Source organism: Callospermophilus lateralis, chromosome 5 (assembly GCF_048772815.1).
Source record: "Callospermophilus lateralis isolate mCalLat2 chromosome 5, mCalLat2.hap1, whole genome shotgun sequence".
Taxonomy (NCBI): domain Eukaryota; kingdom Metazoa; phylum Chordata; class Mammalia; order Rodentia; family Sciuridae; genus Callospermophilus; species Callospermophilus lateralis.
The window spans coordinates 133,059,617-133,083,837 of record NC_135309.1 but is presented as its reverse complement, the minus strand read 5'-3'; the positions used below and the strand labels follow the sequence as shown (position 1 = coordinate 133,083,837).

The window sequence follows — 24,221 nt, the reverse complement described above, 5'->3', positions numbered from 1 at the left end:
TATTTTGGTGTAATTTTTCTAAAGTGATTCAATAATATGAATATTTCTAAATTATAATTCACTGATCATATTAGAGTCTATGTTCAAGTTAGTCATAACTAATAAAAATTATGCTAGCTGGCTTAATAATTATGAAAATATTATTACTGTGTAACTTGTGGAGGGTGCAAGTCTGAAAACCCAGCAACTCTGGAGACTGAGTCTGGAGGACTACAAGTTCCTAGCCAGTATCAGCATCTTAGCAAGAACCTGTATCAAAAATAGAATATGAAGGCTCATAGACATTTATGGTTTCAATCCCCAATACTGAAAAAATTAAAATAAAATAAAATGATTGATGATTTATAATGAATTTTCTTTTTGCTGCTTTTTCTTTTCCAAAACAAATAATTCTTTTCTTTTTTTTTTAATATTTTTTTATTGGTTGTTCAAAACATTACAAAGCTCATGGCATATCATCTTCCATACATTTGATTCAAATGGGTTATCAGCTCCCATTTTTACCCCAAATACAAGTTGCAGAATCACATCGGTTACACATCCACATTTTTTCTTGAGTTTTATTTTGTTTTTCTAAATATTCTCTATTTCAACTGATTTTTAAGAGTTCAGACCCTTTAAAATAACCTTGAAAATTTTTACTTCACTATGGCAAGGAAACTGAAGTGCTTTGCGAATAAGGCTATATGTTTCAGAATTTCCAATGTTAGAAATGAACAAAAGGTGAGGACTTGAGGTTATGTGAACAGAGAATTTCATCTGAAGTTAACTGCTCAGCTCTCTTGGGAGAAACAATTCTTCAAATATGTATTTGAAATTTCAGAAAATACTTCCACTATTCCTGGGTAGAAATATAGTACTGGCACTCCCAGAGGTATTTAATTGAATTTTGATGGTATAAGATAAAATAGAATTTTAAGCATGAGTGATATGCAACTCAAAAGTATTCATAGTTTTAAATAACAAAAAGACTAATATTATCTTAATATATTGATTATCCTTATTAGAGAAGACCTCTTTACTAAAATTTCTATTTTAAAAATAGCAAGTAAGGTATTTTTTATCAATTTAATTCAATAAGTGATATTTATCCATGTATTTAAGTTAACTAAATGTAGGATATAGTTACTGGTTCCATTTAAGACTACTAGCAACCTTTTGAGTTAAATGTTTGCAATCCTTAAAGAAAAAAAATTACCGCTCATATTTTTACATTCTAAATATAAGTATTTATACTAGAAAATATTTCAAATTTGTTTCAACTTATAAAACTAAAGCTCTATGACAAATTATGGGCCTTTATTGTGATAATTTTTAATAATTAATTCAAATATCAATTCATTCCACGATGTATTTTTTCTAGTTTTAAGGTAGAAATAGAATCTCCATTAATAGTAAAAACAAAACAAAAACAAAAATAAAACAAAACAAAATCTGCTTTATTCTTACAAGTATACTAGGTGACAGAAATGTAGTGAAAGTTTCTTTTCTCACCTTTATATTAGTAAAATGTTCAGTTAGTGAAAAAACAACATGGGTTATTCTTTTTCTCAAACCAGTAAATTAATTGCTTAGAGAAATCATGATAAATAATCATATGAATACCAACTAGACAAAATATGCAAGAAAATGAAAAGCAGCCATATGCAAGACACTGTAGAGAGAAAAAAAAATCTTACAATAGGTATCAAATTGTACATGGGAAATTTTCAAAGAAGGAGACCAAAGGTGTGAATGCAATTGCCTGCTAATTTGCCCATGTGTATTTTGCAGCTGCACTCCAATTCTGACAAAGGTGATGGGTCTGTCAAGTACATCCTTACTGGAGAAGGTGCTGGGACTATATTTATCATTGATGATACCACGGGGGACATCCACTCAACCAAAAGCCTAGACAGAGAGCAGAAGACACACTACGTGCTTCATGCCCAGGCTATTGACAGACGGACAAACAAGCCTCTGGAACCTGAATCTGAGTTCATCATCAAAGTGCAAGATATCAATGACAATGCTCCAAAGTTCACAGACGGACCTTACATTGTGACTGTGCCTGAAATGTCAGATATGGGTAAGGAAGACTATTTCTATACTTGAAGAGTTAATCCAAAAATCATCTACAGAAGTCCAGTTTTTTTTTTAAATTAATTTTTAATGTAGGTTGTTCAAAACATTACATAGTTCTTGATATATCATATTTCACACTTTGATTCAAGTGGGATATGAACTCCCATTTTTACCCCGTATACAGATTGCAGAATCACATCAGTTGCACAACCATTGATTTACATATTGCCATTCTGGTGTCTGTTGTATTCTGCTGCCTTTCCTATCCTCTACTATCCCCCCTCCCCCTCCCCTCCCCTCTTCTCTCTCTACCCCCTCTACTGTAATTCATTTCTCCCCCTTATATTTTTCCTCCTTTCCCCTCACTTCCTCTTGTATGTAATTTTGTATACCCCTGAGGGTCTCCTTCCATTTACATGCAATTTCCCTTCTCTCTCCCTTTCCCTCCCATCTCTCATCCCTGTGTAATGTTAATCTTCTTCTCATGCTCTTCGTCCCTACTCTGTTCTTAGTTACTCTCCTTATATCAAAGAAGACATTTGGCATTTGTTTTTAAGGGATTGGCTAGCTTCACTTAGCATAATCTGCTCTAATGCCATCCATTTCCCTCCAAATTCTATGATTTTGTCATTTCTTAATGCAGAGTAATACTCCATTGTGTATAAATGGCACATTTTTTTTATCCATTCTTCTATTAAAGGGCATCTAGGTTGGTTCCACAGTCTTGCTATTGTGAATTGTGCTGCTATGAACATGGATGTAGCAGTGTCCCTATAGTGTGCTCTTTTTAGGTCTTTAGGGAATAGACAGAGTAGGGGAATAGCTGGATCAAATGGTGGTTCCATTCCGAGCTTTCCAAGAAATCTCCATACTGCTTTCCAAATTGGCCGCACCAATTTGCAGTCCCACCAGCAATGTACAAGAGTACCCTTTTCCCCACATCCTCGCCAGCATTTGTTTTTGTTTGACTTCCTAATGGCTGCCAATCTGACTGGAGTGAGATGGTATCTTAGGGTGGTTTTGATTTGCATTTCTCTGACTGCTAGAGATGGTGAGCATTTTTTCATATACTTGTTGATTGATTGTATGTCCTCCTCTGAGAAATTTCTGTTCAGGTCCTTGGTCCATTTGTTGATTGGGTTATTTGTTATCTCATTGTCTAATTTTTTTAGTTCTTTGTATATTCTGGATATTAGGGCTCTGTCTGAAGTGTGAGGAGCAAAGATTTGTTCCCAGGACGTAGGCTCCCTATTTACCTCTCTTATTGTTTCTTTTGCTGAGAAAAAACTTTTTAGTTTGAGTAAGTCCCATTTGTTGATTCTAGTTATTAACTGTTGTGCTATGGGTGTCCTATTGAGGAATTTGGAGCCCGACCCCACAGTATGTAGATCATAGCCAACTTTTTCTTCTATCAAACGCCATGTCTCTGATTTGATATCAAGTTCCTTGATCCACTTTGAGTTAACTTTTGTGCATGGTGAGAGAAAGGGATTCAGTTTCATTTTGTTGCATATGGATTTCCAGTTTTCCCAACACCATTTGTTGAAGATGCTATCCTTCTTCCATTGCATGATTTTAGCCCCTTTATCGAATATAAGATAGTTGTAGTTTTGTGGATTGGTTTCTGTGTCCTCTATTCTATACCATTGGTCCACCCGCCTGTTTTGGTACCAGTACCATGCTGTTTTTGTTACTATTGTTCTGTAGTATAGTTTGAAGTCTGGTATAGCTATACCGCCTGATTCACACTTCCTGCTTAGCATTGTTTTTGCTTTTCTGGGTCTTTTATTTTTCCATATGAATTTCATGATTGCTTTCTCTATTTCTACAAGAAATGCCGTTGGGATTTTGATTGGCATTGCATTAAACCTATAGAGAACTTTTGGTAATATTGCCATTTTGTTGATGTTAGTTCTACCTATCCATGAACAGGGTATATTTTTCCAACTTCTAAGATCTTCTTCTATTTCTCTCTTTAGGGTTCTGTAGTTTTCATTGTATAAGTCTTTCACCTCTTTTGTTAGGTTGATTCCCAAGTATTTTATTTTTTTTGAGGATATTGTGAATGGGGTGGTTGTCCCCATTTCCATTTCAGAGGATTTGTCACTGATATACAGGAATGCCTTTGACAGTTTTTAATCTCTCTGTGTCTGTGCATGTGTGTTTGTGTGTGTCTGTGAATGTAGAATTGTGGAAAAGTTTCAAAATGTTTGAATATTTTTCTGTTGCATAAAATATTAAAGAATACTGAGTCAATCATATATTAATGAATTAATTTATGAGGATGTAAATATAAGCTATTGTTTGATCTCAAGGAAAGAGTCATAAATTGGTTAACAGCTACAATTCTTGCTTAACTTCTATGGTATTTTGGTTATGCATTTTTTTCCTAATATTAAGCACATACCAACAAATTCAGTACAACATTTTGATTAGAAAAAAGACCATGTTGTGTTTTAAATTCATGGCTTCATGTCTTTTAAGCTTAAGCTCATGAATAAATTATAATAGCATTAGTAGTAGAGGTAGTCACTACATTAATAAGTAAAAGTTTCAGAGATTCCTAAGCATCTACTTTACATATATTGCAAAATATACAACAATCCTATAAAAAATTTTGAATTTTTAAAAAGGGCAAACTGGGATAGATTACTTAAGTCACTTTCTCAAATTCACATATATAGGAAATAGCCAAGGAGTAATAAATTCCAGTTTTACCTGAATGCAAAGACAGTATTGCAGATGGTATATCATGATTCAGGTTTAGAGTTTCTGATTATCTGGGGCATTCCCATCACTCACAGCTTTTTGTGGTTTGGCCATTTTATTTTTACCTAATAGATGAGTTTTCTAAGGGTAATTAAAATAAATCAGCTATCATAGGGCTTGTGAGTCCTGCCTGACCTACATGAGTCCCTGGGTTGAATCCATAGCACTGACAATAAAAGCAACAGCATCAACAACAAAAACGTAACTAGAATAATAATTTCTCACTATCTTTGTAAGACTCTAAGCTTAGATTTAGAATGCATTTTTGGGGCTGGGGATGTTGCTCAAGCCATAGCACGCTCGCCTGGCATGCGTGTGTCCCGGGTTCGATCCTCAGCACCACATACAAACAAAGATGTTGTGCCTGCCGATAACTAAAAAATAAGTATTAAAAAATTCTCTCTCTCTCTCTCTCTCCACTCTCTCTTTAAAAAAATAATAGAATGCCTTTTTAATAAAGTTTTAGACGTTTAATTTCAATTCACATATATGAACATTATTTTAAATTAAGGATTTTAAAGTCTCTAAAGCACTCTATGAATCTGAATATTTACATGAAATTATGTAATGAAACTAAGACTTTCTTCCCTACCCTACCTTTCAACCTCAGCCCAATTTTGTTCTTTCGAGAGTACCAAGTATGTCCTGTAGCTGTTGGGGGAAGTCGGGAGAAGAGAGAGACACGGTCTTCATGTCAGCCAGAGCCTCAGGGGAGAAAGCAATTGCCAACATGGTTCCCTCTGGGCCATAGTAGATAGAAAACAGGGATCAGACTCAGCAATCCTGGGGGAAAGTTTACAAGGAGATTTGAGAGAGAATTAAAAGACTGAACACTACTCACCTAGTGAGTGAGAGTTTGTGTGGAAACCCAAAAACAGAATTTCCTGTGCCCTACCCATAGAGCTCTATGATAGAATGACTTAAGAATACCACTGGTAGGTTAATTCCAGGAAGTGGGTAAGACCTAAAAGAGCAAGGTAACCCTAGGTGGATGCACAAGTCAGAGCTAACAGAACATTCATTAAAGAAAGACTGTTTCAAAAGAAGAGTAGGTAATAAGAACACTACAGACATTTTAAGTACAATACAGTACATTTTAAGTACTTAACAATACAGATATTTTAACCCAAAATCATGCGTTCTTGTATTTTTTAAATTAGTATCTCAGTGTTAAACATAATATTTTCTTTAGTTTGACATAATCATACAAGCATGAAAATTATTTTATTTCAGTATAGTCCCCAGTATTTCAACTTTCCCTGTCTTCCTCTACCCCTTATTCCCTCGTTCCTTTATTCAACTCTTCATTCTTCTATTTATTTATAGTGTTTTTTAAATTATTGTATTAAAGATATATGTAAAGTTGAAATTTACTGTGGTATGTTCATGTATGTACATAGGATAATTTGGTCAGTTCTATTCTGTGGTTCTTCTCTTTTTCTGACCCTCCACAAGCTCTTCCTCTACTCTTCAGGGACCCTCACTGACCTGACATATGTGCATTCACGCAAGCGCGCACGCAGACACACACACACACACACACACACACACACACACACACAGATTTCCCTTTATTTTGTTCCAGCTTCCAAATTCAAGAGAAAACATTTGATACTTGATTTTCTCAGTCTAGTTTGTTTCATTTAGCAGGAAATTCTCCAGTTCCACCCATTCACATACAAATTGATTGCATTCTTCTTTACAGCTAACTAAAACTCCATTGTGTATATATACCACATTTTTAAATCCATTCTTCTGTTGATAAATATCTGGTCTGGTTCTGTAATGTAGCTCTTGTGAATTGTGCTGATTCAAAGCATCAGTGAAGCTATATTTTAAATAATATATATTAATTTATTAATATAATAATAAATAATAAAACAACAACAAAAAAAAGTATATAAGCACTGAAAGCATGAATGGTCACCAATTAGACCAAAATATCTTCTTGTTTTTTCAATATATCACACCAAAAGAAGTAGCTAAAGAAGAATCACAAAGCAAGATATTTTTTTAAAAATCCATATTTTCTACTATGGAAAGCCCACTATTTTCAATTTGCAATTGTGGGAAGAAGAAGGAAGACTTAGAGAGTGTGTTTATTCAACCTATCATGTTAGCAGCACAGGTTCCCAGAAAACAAAGAACAGATGCATTATGCAGAAGAGGAAAATAAAATTTCATTTTGGTGTGCAAAATACTCTGATTTAGAAGTCAAACAGAATTTCTGAGATCAAGGAAGGATATATAGAATAAGGATCAACTTTAGATAAACCTTGGCAAAGTTTATTCTGTGTTCAACACCCAATACAAGAGGGAAGGAAGGAAGGAAGGAAGGAAGGGAGGGAGGAAGGGAAGGAGGGAGGGAGTGAGTGAGGGAAGGAGCAGGGAAAGAAAGGAAGGGGAGGGGAAAGGAGAGGAAATGAAATGAAAAGATCTATCAAGCTATGAAAAGACATGAGGGACACCTAAATGCATTATTACTAGGTGAAATGAGCCAACCTGAAAAGACTGCAGAGTGTTTGATTCCAGCTATGTGATTTTATAGAAAAGGCAAAACTATGGGGACAGTAGAAAGATCATGGTTGTCAGGGATTAGGGGGAAGGAAGGGATGAATCAGTGAGACCCAGAGGATTTTTAGTTAAAGCACTCTGTATGATGCTATAATAATGGATGCATGTAATTAAATGTGTATTAAAAAAAGAGAAAACTTTGTAGACTTTTGGAATTTTTGAAATTGCCATTTAAGAAAAAAACACATTCACATTATATATATATATATATATTAATCGAAATATTGGAATCTGGTAGATAATTGAATCTCATGTATAGTCTACAAAGGAAAAAAAAATGAAACCTTAAATCTTTTGTTCATTCAAAATGTGATATATCTGTGAGGGAAAAAAAATCCTGGAAAAGGATCCTGAAAGTTCAGTCATCCTCTCCCTGACAGAAAATCATAGAAGAGTTGGAATTGACAACAGTTGAAATGAATCAGAACACGGATCTAAAAGAAGACTAAAGTTATGTGCAATGAGCCCTGAAATAGCTGTATATTTATATAATCAAAACATTAAATGTAAAATGGCACTGTTAAGAATGCAAAAGTATACAACATTGTCTAACTATCAATCATGAAGCCTACAGGAATTATTGCAGCAAAGGCTGTGGATTTGGAGGGAAAAAATTCAAAACATTTCAACATCTTCATCTAGTACTTGGGAAGGAAGGTGAGAATGGGGAACAGCTAATATAGTTGGACAAGTATGGTTGAAGATGAGGAATTTAATATCTAAAAGCCGTAGAGAAAAAGGACAATACAAAATAAGTTTTAAATGTTCCCTACTGTGGTTCCAGGCAAAATTAAATTACTTGAGAAATTTTATGGCAAGTCCTAGACTGAATATTAGAAATTATTTTTCATTAGTATGTTCAAGTGTATGAACAAGCTTATTATTGAGGAAAATCAAACACATAAACATTATCATAACATATTATTATGAACCTTGTAATACGAAAGTCTAGAAGGTTATGTGCCAGTCAGTGGAGGAAGAATTTTACTTCATGTCACACGCTTCAGATTGAAAACTCTTGTACTAACTGATTTTGAATATTGAAAGTGATTAATATTATAGAATTGGGATCAGCAATGGCAAGAGAGGGATATCTGGACTGCTGTCTGATTTTGTAAGGTTTTACTGAGGCGTAGCTTCACTTGTTTATTCCAGTGTTGCCTGTGGTAGTTGGGGTACTGCAGGGGCAGATCTGAAGAGCTTGGAGGAAGGAGACCTTCAAGAAATATGTCTTACAAAGCCTGAAATATTCACTACATTATTTTTGTAGGAAACAAATGCTTACCAATTTCCTTGGTAAGAGATTGCAGGGCCAAGACATGAGGCAGGGGAACAGTTAGAGGACAATGTCATAATTCTGTCAGACAAGAGTCTGTTTGATGTAGGTGGGTCAGTGTTGACCAGCTGTAGTTCCCAGGAAGGATATTGCTTTCCTGACAAATGGTACAGCTAGCACATGTATTTTACCAGTTACCATTCCCATTTCTTCCTGCATGTAGTGTGGTTATGTAGTATGGAAGCATAGCACCTAAATGGAAATTCAGTAGAAAGCTTCTAAGAATAGTATAATACACTGGTAAAACAAGTCCAAATAAATAAATAAATTCCTGAAAATTAATACTGTCATAGGACTGAATCTTTGGTCTTCTGCCAATCCTAAGACATTTCTTAGAAGAAAAAAATGTCTTTTTGTTTTTTGGCTGGACTTTTAATACATACAGCTAAGTTGAATCTAAGTTCTTAGGTAGACACCCTAATGAAATAAATAAATTTAATACTGAATCCTAAAGAATAGTGAGGAAGTTTTCATCTTCAGATAAGAACTAGTGTCCTAATTTTACCTTACATGCTTTGATTTTTTAATGATATGAGATCCTTGTTCCTGTTCCTTTCTGCTAACCCATTGTGAATTTATGAGGTCAAATGATTTTCCTCTGGCAACAATTTTCCCTTCTGCCTGATATGTGATTTCCAGCTGATCTCAGATGGCTATATCTTGCTTGCCATCTACTAAAGAATTAATTGTACACATATTAGCTATGATCAACAAATATAAGGTGATTAGGCATTTTGAATGTAGCCTAGAGTTCTGCCAAATACCCAGAATTGATCACTACAAAGCTACCAGTAATTTTGCCAGTCTGTGACTACAAGTCACCATAGCAACTCAGTATACTGACCACAGATACTACCAGGAACACTTGTTGAAAATTGCTCTGTGTCACTCATTGCATGCCATTTGCAATAAATTCGTGCTCATGTAATCATCACCATTGTGATGTCAGCACTATTATATCTTCTTTTTACAAAGGATGAAACTGCAACATAGAATTAAGGAATTTTCCCCAAACTACAACATTAGTAAGGTGCACATCTTTTAACATGGATATAATCTTAGTTTTTGATTTACTATATTTTATATGGTGAACAAAATTAAACCAGATTCAAGGTATTTGTGGAAAGATTCTTTAAAATTCCAAAATTTGCAATAACAGCAATGAAAAACAGTGTGTGTGCCAGAATGTAACCAATTTACTGAGCCAGAATGGTTTTTTAACTCATTAGAACAGATTTATATTATTATGATGTTCCTTTTGTTTAAGAGGTGTATATTTGGGAATTAATTTATATCAAAAATATGAAAATTCAAACCAAGTAGCCAGAGAGTGAGAGAATAGGTAATTCATTTACAATACAATAAAATCACTTTAAAGTTCAATATGGACTTAATTTTGAAAAAAAAGAGAAAAATCTGACAGCATTAAATATGTATACAGCAGAAACCTGTGTATAAAGAAAATGGACAGGTTTTAGGTGAGTGTAAGGAACAAAATCTGAAGGGACATGAAAATGCAGATGGTGTAGGCAATAATGTAAATGGAGTTCTCAAGGGCCACTTTCAGGAGTGAAAGAGGTCACATTACCTGAGATACAGAGTGGTGTTCAAATGGAGGACCAGGTGTGGTCATAATGTTGGAAATTATGAAATATCACATTATCCCCATACTAAAGACAAAGGAAATGGTAAATAAATCTATCATAAAACTGGAAACATTCAATGATACCCTCATCCAAAAAGAATTAAGACATTAATACAAATGAATAATCATTTGAAAGTACAGACATCAATCATGCTAAACTTAATTAAAAATAAATGAAATATTTATAAAATCCATTATAAACATTAAAGTACTTTTTATCACATAATATTTTTACAAAAATAAATTAGCAATAAATTACCCTATGATTAAATCAAAATGCAAGTATCACATCAGCAGGATATTTTTTAAAACAGTTAATTATACAAAAATCTTATATTTCAATAGTAATTGAAATAACAAAAAAAAATGCCAATATGCAATAGTTTTTACTCTGCAGAGACATTAGAGGAAAAATAAATTGCCCTATTTTTAGAGTAATTTGGAAATATCTATGTAAATTTTAAAAAAATTTTTGCTAAAAACATTATTGAAAAAATATAAGTGTGTGGGTACACATTCACATGATTATGCAAAGATGCATGGGAAATTATAACATTGCAATGTTGTTTATAATTATGAAAAAGGAACCAGGAGGCGGATGGATAGATACATGGATAGATATAAAGTTTTTGAAAGAATGTGTTCAAGCAAATGCTGAATTCTATGTAGACTTAAGGTGAATGTGTTAAAAAAAAAGTGTTTAAATGGAAAGATCTGTATTGTGTCAGTGAGAAAAACAATATTTTCAAAAATCCATGTTAAATAGTCTATGATTTTTTTAGGGAACATGACTATGTTGCAGAAAAATCATGCAGATGCACATAAAATATCTAAGGGAAAGAATGCACACACATACATATTGTTGAATGCAGATACTTCTAAAATATGGCTTCTGGTATAACCTGCTAAAAAATAAATGTGTTAAAATTACCTCATCCACAATAGCCTCAAAAAGTAAAATAAATAATTGGGAATTGACCTAACAAAAGTCATAAAAAACTTCTACAATGGAAACTCCACAACACTAAATAAAGAGATATAAAAAGACTTTAGAAAATGGAACAATCTTCCATGCTCCTGGAGAAGCAGAATTAACATTGTCCAAACAGCCATACTATCAAAATAATTATACAGATTTAATGCAATACTTATTAAAATCCAAATGACATTCTTCATAGAATTAGAAAAAGCAATCATGAAATTCTTTGAAAAAATCAGAGACCCAGAATAGCCAAACAATCCTTAGCAATATAAGAGAAGCAGGAGTTATCATAATACCAGAAAATAAATTATACTACAGATCCATAGTAACAAAATGGCATGGTATTGGCACCAAAACAGACACAAGGACCAATGGTACAGAATAGGATACATGGAGATGAATCTACATAACTACAGTTATTTCATACTAAACAAAGACACCCAAAAAATATACAATGGAGAAAAGATAGCCTGTTCAACAAATGGTGCTGGAAATCCATATGTAACAAAATGAAACTAAACTCCTATCACCCACCCTGCACAAAACTCAACTCAAAATTGATCAAAGACTTAGGTACTAGAACAGAGACCCTGTGCCTAGTAGAAGAAAAATTAGGCCCCAATATTTACCATATCAGTTAAGAACTAATTTCCTTAACAAGACACTTAAAGCACAAGAATTAAAATCAAGAATCATTTAATGGGGTGGAATCAAACTAAAAAGTTTCTTCACAATAAAAGGAAACAATCAATAACATGAAGATAGAGCCTACAGAATGGGAGAAAATTTTACCACATGCTCCTCAAATAGATCACTAATCTCCAGGCTAGACAAATAACTCAAAAAACTTAACATCAAAAACAAAGAAACAAACAAACAACAACAACAACAAAAAAAAGCAAAAGCAAAACAAAAAATAACTCAATCAATAAATGGGCTAAGGAACTGGAAGCTTTAAAGAAGAAGAAATACAATTGATGTCAAATACATGAAAAAAAAATGTTCATCATCTCTAGCAATTAGAGAAATGCAAATCAAAACTACTCTAAATAGATTTCCTCTCATTCCAGTCTGAATGGCAATTATCAAGGATACAAGCAACAATAAATATTGGTGAGGATGTGAGAAAGTTCATACATTGCTGGTGGGAATGCATTTGGTGCAGCCATTATGGTAAGCAGTATGGAGATTCCTCAATAAACTTGGAATGGAACCACAATTTGATCCAGCTATCCCATTCCTTTATTTACACCAAAAGGACTTAAAATCAGCATACTACAGTGATGCAACCTCATTAATGTTTATAGCAGCTCAATTCACAATACCAAAACTATGGAACCCAACCTAGATGCTTTACAACAGATGAAACGATAAAAACATACGATAGCTATACACAATAAAATGTTACTCATCCTTAAAGAAGAATAAAATTATGGCATTTGCCAGTAAATGGATGGAGCCGAAGAATATTTTGCTAAGCAAGTAAGCCAATCCCAAAGAACCAAAGGCTCAATGTTATGTTTTGTTTGTTTTTCTGATATGTGGATAATAATTCACAACTAGAGCAGTTGGGTGGGGGGCACTAGGGAAAACAAAGGAACTTTGGATTAGGGAGAGGGGAGTGATGGGAAAGGAGGGTAAATGGAGGTAGGAAGGACTATATGTGTGGTCATACATGTACCTAGTGTAATGATGTCCATCTTATTCCACCATGTTTCCTACCCCCATGCCTCTTCTCCTTCCCTCCTTCCCTTAGAGAATAATATTAAATTTTAACTTAAAGATATGCTATTTTCTTACCCTAAAAAAAACTTAAAATAAGGTAGGTAGATGATACCAAATTTTTTTCTACATTGGGTTCATAATAATATTATCATTTTTACCCTATACTCATTGAGTTTTAAATCATCCAGTTCTTAAGAAACTCTTCATATTTCTATCCAATTCTTTCTAGAGAAAAAGAGAACGAAACATTACATATTCTGAGAACTATGATAATAGTACTGATACAATAAGAAATAAAACAAATCCACTGTCTTTAAGGAAATAACAGAAATAAACAATTTCAATTTGGTGCTTGATAAACACAAAAATGAAGGACCCATAGATTTGCTCATAAAACTAACTTGTGGATTAGAAAAGACAAATTCAATGAATTAGTCATAATTCATAGGATGTCTGTCGGTTAGAAAAAGGGAAAAATAAGTGGATTTTTTGTATAAAAGTTGCAATAGTGAAAACTAGTTCCTTTTTTCCTGTGGGTAATACCCCAGTTAGGAGTGGGTACAGGTGGTGTGTGTATGTGTGTGTTAAGGGGAAATATAAAAGATCATGTAAATTGTTAGAGTCTGTAAACAATTCATGATGGTGCCTGGCATTTTGCCAGAGAAATGTTAGAGTCTGTAAACAAGTCTGGATGGCGCCTGGCAAAATGCCAGAGGGAGTGATTTGTGAAGTAACACCAGTGAGTCATTAAGTGTGGAGATTCCTGATTGGTTGACTGCTGTATCTAGTTAATGTTAATTAGATAAGCTGTGTGGAATGTATAAATACTCCTCCTGTCCCCAATAAACGTCTCCCATTCCTGCTGTATCAACGTACACAAGTTGTTCCTCACCCCCCAGCTAGTTTGCTGCAGCCGGACTGTGGCAGTAAATGATGAATTGTTCTCTTGATGTGAGTTTGCAAAATATGCTGTGAGACTACAGAGGAGGTAATGCCACAAGACTCTTGGGTGTAAGATATTTTATTTGTTTATTGCATATCAGTAGTCCTACATAATTGTCAGAGTCACTCTAAGCATTTGAAGTGGGCTGTATCTCCAGAAAGAAATATAGATATCTTTCTCATGAGTGGGTAATTATCACCCAAGTGTGAGGCATTCTGGAAGTTTAACAAAGAAAGTTGCAAAAGTGCCTCTTGAAGCATTTTTTTCATGTCAGGATTTTATCTCCTTCATTTAAATAGTATAATTTTAACTATTATCTAGGGAATCATATTCCCTGAAAGAAAGGTTTTTGAACTTACCACTGTTGGCATTTTGGACTAGATAGTTCTTTATTGTGGGGAACTGCCTTGGGCATTGCAAGATGTTTAGCAGCACCCCTGGTCTCTCTCCAATAGATGCCAAGAGCATTTCTCTTCCTACCAAGAAGCTGATATGACTCCTGACATTGCTAAATGCCCTTGAGGGGGCAAAATTGCTTTGAATTGAGAATCATTTTCTTGGGGATCATGTAAGATAAAGAAATGAAAATAAAAATTAAAGTAGAAGCACAAATTAGAGAATATATTTGTTAAATTTATGGTATTTTTCAAAAAACAAAAAATCCAAAATGTTAGAATGGTTATGCCATATTTTTGATGACCCAAAGATATTTTATTTGGCTAGGTAAGCGATTTTGAAGTGCAAATATCAATTGCCATATTCAAATGCAGAATAGCATGAAAAACTGAAGAAACCATTAGATTAAATAGTTAATTGTTTCCTACAGAAAGAAGAGTAATGGTTTGGCTATTTGAGAGTCATGATAGCTCTCAGGTTTAAAGTAAATTCTGAGTGTTTTATAGCTCTCATTTGGAAATGCATGTGTAGTTCAAGCTAGTGTTTGTTTTTGTGCTGTTGTTGCTGTGTGTGTGTGTGTGTGTGTGTGTGTGTAACATATAAATCATTATCAATTTAAACAGAGTCAACATATGTGAAAACCATGCCATTATAATATCACTGAGAGCAAAAGTACATGAATAGGCCAATAAGAGACTTATGTTTTATCAAAACATTTTTCCTTCCTTCTTTTCTGTAATATGGAGGACATTATCATACCTGAGTTTGTATTTGTCTTAGTCTATCTCTCTTGCTCTAACAAAATGCCTGAGACTGGGCATTTAAATAGTAGGGCTTACATTTTTGCAGTTTGAAAGTCAGGTGCCCCATCTGTCTGGTCTCTGATAAGAGCCTTGTGAGGAATGACATCAAAGGGATGGAGAACATGAGGAGTGATAAGGTGAGAAGGAAAGCCATTGAGGTTCAAGAATCAGACTCTTATTATAATAACCCACTATTGAGGGAATTAGCAAAGGCCCCTTAACAACCACCTAAACTCCATCTGAATGTGGTTCCCCCAGTAACCTAGGTATCTCCTCCAAGTTCCATTCCTTAAAGGTTCTACCACCTCTCAAAATCATTGAATTGTGGACCGAACTTCAGCATATGAACCTTGGGGGACAAACTCAAGCCATATCTAAGCAATAAGAATGACACAATGATCTTGACACCTTTGAATTATTCTAAGGAGTATAACTTCAATTTTCTTTAATGAAATTATCAAGTTTTGAATAAAATCCAAGTCATTTTCTGAAATTTTATTAAATATCAAGTTTTCATAACTGAGACTTGAATATAAGTTAAAGCTATTATTTATCATAGCAGAAAGAGAAAACCAACCATGAGATTCAATTTTACCTGCTTTTTGAGTCAGAAGTCAACAGAAAGTATGCCATTTTAGAAGTGAAATTGGGATGAATAAAACAGTATTTTTAAAGGGAATTACCATTTTAACACAGAAAACGTATCGTGGGCAATTGAGATATTCAATAATATTGCCAAGACATATATTATTATCCATAAAATACTCTGATAAGGATGTTTGTTTCAATTGTGTGTATCAATAAATCCATTTTTCTAGAAAACAATCGGAATCATTTTTTGTCTTTATTTTATATAAATATACTACAATCTCTGCAATATAATATTGTTGTAACTGCAAATCAGGAGTTTTGAATATGAGCTAAAATTTGGTTGTAATTCATCCACTGTAAATTTTTGTATAATATGCTTTATATCCAAATATTGTTTCAAAGAAAACTATACTAGATCACACTAAAATTCAACTAAAACTAAACTTCACATCTTTTTCAAACTAACATTTCTTCATGTAAATGTATAAATCTACATATTCTGAACATCAATAAAACACATTTCCTTAATCATCATTTAAAATATTTAACAGATTAAAGCAGACTAGAAGGAATTATTTTAATTTAGGTTAAAGAGAATGAAATATATTTTACCTTACGTGAAATATGAGTAGGAAATTTATAAACTTTAGTTTGAATGGAACCCTTGAAGTGTTGAAAGTGAAGAAAGCATGGAGTTTTGCTCTATGACCCTTAGAATGCACACAGTCCCTTGTCCTTGGAGATGTACTGGAACACCTGTGATGTTTTTTTGTCCTCATTTTCACCCTAGGGTCTCTAAAGCCCCAGGCTCCCTCCCCTTGTAGCTGGTTCTGTGTTGCAGGGCAACAGAAAGAGACTCTAGCTGTGCTGACTTCTTGCACTGCTGGTTGGGGAACAGATTTAGTTTTGCCCAAACACCTTGGGAGCTTCACAGGAGACATGTGCCAGGATTCTAGTAACTATTTAAAAGTCATTGCTCTGAGGCAGAATCTTCCAAATGAGATCATTTCAGTAACATGAGGCTGGCACTACAATTCTATCTGGTACATTAGTGTGCACATGGGGGACACATTGAATAACTGAGGAATCAAAACTGAGCAAAAAAATTCCAGGTTTCAGAACTTTCCTTCTAAGAACTTTTCTTCAGTGTCAGTTAGCTTTTGTTTTGAAACAAAGTGACCCTTGACTTACTGGCCCCAAACAATATTCACTTTCTTTGCTTATGATTCTGTGGGATGAGCTGCTGTTCTGCTGGGTCACACATGATTGAGTTGTAATTATCTGGTGGCTCTAACAGATGCCTCACTCACATGCAGTGCTGGGTGCAGCCACCTGTTTTGTCTGATGTCTCAGGTGAGTGGCTACTGTGTCTTATCCTGCTTATCACCATCAGTAGGAGGAGAGGCTGTGATGCTTCTCATGCATGTTTAGGGCAGCATCTTAAGAGGGTGAGAGCAGAAGCTTCAAGGATTTTTGAGGGCTCTCCAGAGCTCTCTTGCTTCCCTTTTCCTCTGATTATTACCTCAGTTGATGCAAGAAGTTTTGTAGATATGAAAGAAATCCATGGTGTCCCTCTTCACTTATAGTTAGACATGGATAAATGGTTTTCCAGAAATATAATCCCTTAAATTTTGGAAAGTCATTTCTTTTAGATGTATGGTTAAAAATTTTAAGCTTGCTCCATTAGGTAAAGTGTCTTTTTATTTTACTATAGGTGATTAAATTTATTGTTATAAATGTAGGCATCAAATCTACCAAGCAAAATTTTTACTTTAGTTAAACAGTGATGTGACTCACTAGATTGAATTTATGCTACAGTTGATTTATTTTAGTTTTTCATTTATTTTTTATCCAGACATGGTATTCCCCAGTAAAACTGACCAATTTATGGTAAAAAAAAATTAAATTCTTCTGTATACTAATGATAATTTAAAAAATATGAAACAGTCAAAATTTGAATTACATGTGTATAACCGTTGTTGTGGGCAATTGAAATACACAAGCACACAATACATGCACATACACAAAATAATAAGATAGTTTTGGCAATTTTAAGAGAAAGTTTTGTGCAAATAATTATAATAAATTAATAAGTGAAATTTCCATAGTAGTCAGTGGAACTTCTTGGTCTATAACTTCACTTTGGAGCTTAACACTTCTCTTAATAGAAAGAAATTTTTTAAATAAGTATATCTTAAACTTCTTACAGAAAGTGATCCTTTTTTATTGGTACATTATGATTTTACATATAATGGTGGGATTCATTGTGTCATATTCATACCCCTATATCACATAAATTCCTCAGTGGGGATGTACAATAGAATGAAACACACAAAATCATGCTAAGTCCATGTACAAATATAGCACAGTGAACCCCAATTATGTATAGAAGGTTAATGTAATAATAAGTAATAAGAGCAGAGCGGAAATGGGAAGAGTTGAGCAAGTGGTTTAGGGGTGGGAGGACAACAGGAGAAGGGAAGGCACCTGGAAAGACATTGAGCAAGGGATCCTAACACATCTGGGTTTTACTGTTTTAGCAATTACCAGTTTGAATGATAATATCACTTTGAATTTTACTGATATTATACCAGACTATAAGTCCCATAAATATGTTTTTAACTCAGTCTTGTGTACTTAACAAAGGACCCCAAAGAAAATAAACATTAAATGAACAAAATATCAATAGAAGGCATTCTACATATACTTTCTACAGAGACAAAGTGGCATTACTCAATGTGATACTATAGCTTTATAATATAAATCTATAGACACTATTTTCTTAATAAAATCATTTTTAGCATTCATCAAAAATTATTGGGTTTACATATAATTTTATCCATATGAAAAATATTTTTGTTATCTATCCCTTTCCTCCTTCCTTCTTTTCCTCTGTCCTTCTTTTTCTTTCCCTCCTTCCCATGAGAACTAATCAAACTCCTCATAATCGACCCTTTTCATTACCAAATTATCACCAAAAAATATTAATCAGTATTTGTTATTGCCACTGTATAATGTAATAATGGCATATACATTCCAATCATTATGAAATTTGTAAATTTATTAAACATTATGAAATTTACTTGGAAAAGATATTATACAGGAAATGAAATCACATATTCGGTCATATCCTTCATGATAAAATCCAGCTTGTAAAGAAACTCTAAACCTACCTTTAAAGAATTGATTTGCAATTCTTTTTTGAATATCTAATTTCTTTTTTAAGATACCATATTGGACGGTTCCCTCCATTTTCCAGGCATCAGTGATCAGATATGGAGAGAAAGCTCAGCATCAGACACAGGAGGAGGCCCAGCATTTAGGCATGGGGTGAAGGCACAGGATCCATACACAGGGAATGGTAATCACGGCCTCCAGGTATAAAGCAAATTCAAAACAGAGCTGCAGAGGGAGGCACAGGAGCCAGGTGTATAGCAAGGCCCCCTGATCAGATGTAAAGTGGAAACCTTGCATTCAGGTGGCTGGAGGGTGTAGTGGTTAGGGACAGAAGGAAGGTAACCTGATCAGTGTAAAGAGAAGGTACAACTATCAGGAATGGGATAGATGATTAGGGGTCAGGAAGAGTGGTGTGTGACAAGAGAGAAGAGGCCATATGACAAGAGAGAAGACTCAGTGCAGGCCTGTCAGAGTCATCTCACATCCTGCTGCCATCTTCCAGGTGTCTTTTTTTCTCCCTGGTTTTCAGTAGTTACCCATTGGTTGTCTGTGCTGAATGATATCTGCCTTAATTGCAGGTGTTCTTGAGATCCACCAAGTTTCTCTTGTTGAAATGTCATTTTGCACTTTGGAAAATGCAAAGCATTTTCTTGCTCTTATACTTGAAAAGGAGAGAACTCTGTAAGCTCTATTTAGATCTTTCTTGAGTGCACAAGCTAAATGGGTGCTTTAAAAATGCTTTGACACAATGTGACATCATGTAATATTGTAGAAGTTGTGTTTCTTCAAAAAGGTGGCACTTAAAAGTTTATCATCTTATTGCATATAAATAGCTATTTATAAACACACACATAAGCAACTGTGATGACTGTTTTGTATGCAATGGTTTGTGGCAATTTGTAATGTAGCAACAGAAAGTTAACACAACCAACTAGAAAAATCTAAACACGCATGAATAGGCAGTGTGAAATAGTATGTTTCTTACATATTATACAAGGGTGTGTGTGTGTGTGTGTGTGTGTGTGTGTGTGTGTGAAATATTTATGAAATATCTATTGATTTGTGTTTGAAATTCAGTAATTTTCTAGAATGATTCTCTGAGTGATCTTAATGTATAATTAAATGCATTCCACTGTCATGTATAACTAATTAGAACAAATTTAAAAATAAATAAATAAAAGAAGGGCTGGGATGTGGCTAGTTGTTAATTGGTCCTGGGTTCTATTCCTGATCTCCACCATGAAAAATAATAATGACAATTCATATAGCAGGACTTGGTGGCACAAGCCTGAAATCCCAATGATTCAGGAAACTGAGGCAGGACAATCTCAAATTTGAGGCCAACCTCAGCAAATTAGTGACACCCAGTTTCAAAAAATAAAATAAAGTAAAGTAAAAAGACTGGCAATATAGTTCACCAGTAAAGTACCCTGGGTTCAATCCTCAGTTACAAAAATCTTTAGATCAAAATTATTTTATAAGAATCAAAATTATTTTATAAGATCAAAATTATTTTATAAGAGAATAAATCAACTGATCTTTAGTACTTCCCGATTTTATAAACCTTGGAAATAAATAAAGACTAACTAGCTGGTAACAAGCAAAGGCTATTTAAATGTTTGCATTTTGTCATACACAAAAATAAGAAAAAGACTGAAAGAGCTTCATAGTGAAAACTAAAGTCTTCAGTTGTAGTCGGTTTAGAAGATATTGGCTTCGGAAAGTTCCTGGTGGGATGAACCAAAGTGTTGCAGCCTATGAGATTGGTTAAGATTAATTTTAGACTTTGTTCTGATTGGTAGTAAATTGGAAATCAGAATAAAAATGAAAAAGCTTTAATTATTAATGAAGTCCTGGCCATTTATGCCTGTTTATTACAGTGGGTACTATTTGGTTTTCTCAAATGTAGCTAATGATAATGTTCTGACTTTTTATAAATCTGATTTAGATAGAGGAGCCTGCCTTCTACTCTGGTTGCTTTGCATAAGGGTAGATAATGGGTTCATTTCTGGGCTGATAGCTGCAGATTATGAGTTCTATTTTTATGTATGATCAGGCCATTACCCATGGATACATCCAGTCTCTCAAATTAAATAATAGGAGAAGCACAAAAGTCATTGTTTTCCATCAAATGACATAATGTATGTCACTAAGAACTAAAATAATTATATAACAAAACCAAGACTGAAAAAAAACAGGTGAATTGCTGATTTAAGTAAAACTATCAAAATTAAAATGAATAATGCATCTAAAATTGCATACTGAACAGAGGTATTGGTAACTAATTTAGATGCATACATTTCACATGTTTTACTATGGTGGATCAGTGCATTTTTTTCAGAAGTAATAAAATTAGGTAATTTAAAATTGTAATGAAAGAACAAGTTGTAAGACAATAAAGGAGTGGCTTCACTTGAAGAGAGATCTAGTTGACTCTGGCTTGTATGAACTTGAGAAACAAGGAGACTTAATTACATATGTAAATTAAATCTGTATCAATTTTTCCTACTTTATTCATTTCTTTAAAATATTTAGACATTTCAATCAAATTTATAAATTGTTTTAATTGTTAAAATAATATAAACTGGATTTTTCCCTCTAAAATTTAATTGAGTGATTGAAGATCAATGACGTGTCTTTATCTAAACATCAAAATACACAAAGATATATGTTATATATAGTACATAATTTATAGTATAGATTTATATTACAAACTCTTATTGTACTATTATGAAATATTATTGGCAGGTGTGTGAGTGCATAAGGACAAAATGTTTTATCTCCACTATTTCATTTAATCATTATTGTTTTTATTTGCTTGATTTTGGATTTTAGTTTTGCTTTTGTTTTTATTGTTGTTATTAGGAATGAAAATTCAGTTAAAATAAATTGTCATTAAGAATAATGCTGAGTTTGGCAATAATGTTTATTTTTTTCAAATGGATTATTTTTAAAAGTTCTTTTAAAAGTTATTTTAAACATTACAGCAGATTGTAAATAAAAATAATATTATTTTGAAAAAAATTAATAAAAATCAGGATCATTGAAATTTATTTAATTATTACAAATGATAAACAAAAAATACTTAATTTTTATAACACAGGTATGGAATGCCATAAATTAATCAGTGAAGAATATATTATTCTTGACACAAGGACCTGAGATGATTACATGCTAACTCCATTAAAATAAAAGTTTTCTCAAGAATCATTTCTAAGATATTTCATTCATAAGAATATAAATAAGTAGAATACTTTGTGCTTAAATGTTCAAATATCATGTGTTTAAATATAAATTTTCTCCACATTAAAAGACATTGTTCTCTAAAATCTAATCTTTTTAAAGTACACCCAAAGTACATGTCTCTAGATGATATATCCATCAAATCCAGATATGCTGAATTATTCAATTTGTTGAATGTAAAGAGCACACGCATTCCTATTTAACAATAAGAAGTATGCTCAAGTCAAGTTTAGGATTTAATACTTACGTGTGGTAGAGTATATTCTGTACCCTTAATAAGTTGATGAGGAAAGGTTGAAATGTTGGGAAGAGAGCTGTTAATACTTTCTGTTCAATTGGTGTTCAATCTGGAAAAACAAATCTGTTGCCAGTTAGATGAATAGGTTTACTGAGAGGAACAAGTGACAGAAATGGTAGAAGTGAAAGATCAAAGAGGACTGCTAGAAAAAAATTGAAGGAGTTTAGATTCTCCCCAAAGCTGGATGTTGTATGTAGTATCATTGGATACCAGGAGCTGAACCACATAGAATGGACCATGGTAAGAGGCAGCTCAAAGGAGCTAGAACCACTTAAGAACTGTCACCATTGCCAGAAAAACTACTCAAAGCAGAAGGAGGGACATCACAAAGAAGGAAGGAAGTGGAATGGCAGAGAAAGAGAAACAGAGAGAGAAGTGAGAAGAGAGGTGAGTGGAGGGTTGGTGTTTCCTGTTGCCAATTTTTGCCTATTATCAACCACTGTCTAGTTGGTAAGAAAGACTAATAAACATTACTGACTGTGGTTACCTCTCTGCAAACAAAACATAGCAGGACAGGGTAATAAATTAACTTGAGAGCAATTTACAAATCTATTTAATGTGATGCATAAGTCCAGTGGGCATCTGATTAGTCCAGTTACTTTTCATTACCATCATTTACTCTGTAGAAATATCAAGAGAATCATGAGTGTCCTACAAGGCTGCCAGGGCACAACAACGTCAGTATGTAGAGAAGGCTTCCTCCTAAGAATTCTACCCACACTCTGCTTTGTTAAGATACATTTACTGGCTTGTCCCTTGTACATGGAGGTGGAATACAAACCTATCTCTCTCCAGATAGATGTTTCTGGACTGTTCATATGCACCATCAAGGCACACACAGAAGAAAAGGACAGAGGATATTATAGCTATTAATCAAGATTCTGCAGGTTGTGACTGAGGGGAGCAATAGGGTTTATGAAAAAAAAAATCACATGGATGCTTTTCAAAGTGATAAAGCTGGGTTTGACTTCTATAACTCTTTGAATCTCAATGACCTATATCTATAAAATGGCATTAAATGTAATTTTGTCAGTAGATAGATCACATTATTCAATTATAGGTTTTATAGGAGAAAGATTTCCAACTCAGTATGAATCATTTTCTTAATTACTCTCTTTTCCATTTTAGGAAATGAACATAAAACTTTTTTGAGTAATGTGAAATTTCACATTGAGTAGTTCAATAAAAATGATCTAATTCAAATTACATAGAATAGTGATTTTTGTTTTGGGACCCAGCCCAGATATTTCATAAGTGTTCTCACCAAAGGATTTATTTAATCCTATGACTGTTGAGTGAATTTAAAGCTTTATCAAATTACACAATGACTTGAATCCAGTATTATTGCTCTGTTGGTGAAATTACTGTTCTCCTGTGTAGAATGAAATTTCAGTTGTGTCTTGATGACTATTGCTTTTTCACAGTGCCTGGAAAAATCTTCTGAGAATTAAACCCTAAGAGAGTCCCTCAGAGAGGAACTCTCAGCCTTCATAAATCTTCAGCTTATTTTTACTGAAGGTTCTTGTTCAACATGGATTCTCTTGAGATTTTAACAGAGTTGTGAACCCTGACAAGTCATGCATAACAATTTGCAATCTCAGAGAGTATTTGCTTGGTATTAAAATGCCTTATTAAATATTTCAAATTGGTCTTTAGAGACTTTCAAGCAAGTTCA

The 24,221-nt window shown here is 33.6% G+C and overlaps 1 protein-coding gene across 4 annotated transcripts in view; it reads left to right on the top strand.

The window, feature by feature from the left end:
* The window catches only part of Cdh18 (cadherin 18), a 302,844-nt gene that overhangs the window by 77,159 nt on the left and 201,464 nt on the right, over positions 1–24,221 (top strand). For all 4 annotated transcript variants that reach the window (XM_076856171.2, XM_076856174.2, XM_076856173.2 and 1 more), the window contains exon 2: positions 1,774–2,068. In XM_076856171.2, coding sequence (XP_076712286.1) covers positions 1,774–2,068 — 295 coding nt within the window. The remainder of the gene's footprint in view (positions 1–1,773; positions 2,069–24,221) is intronic.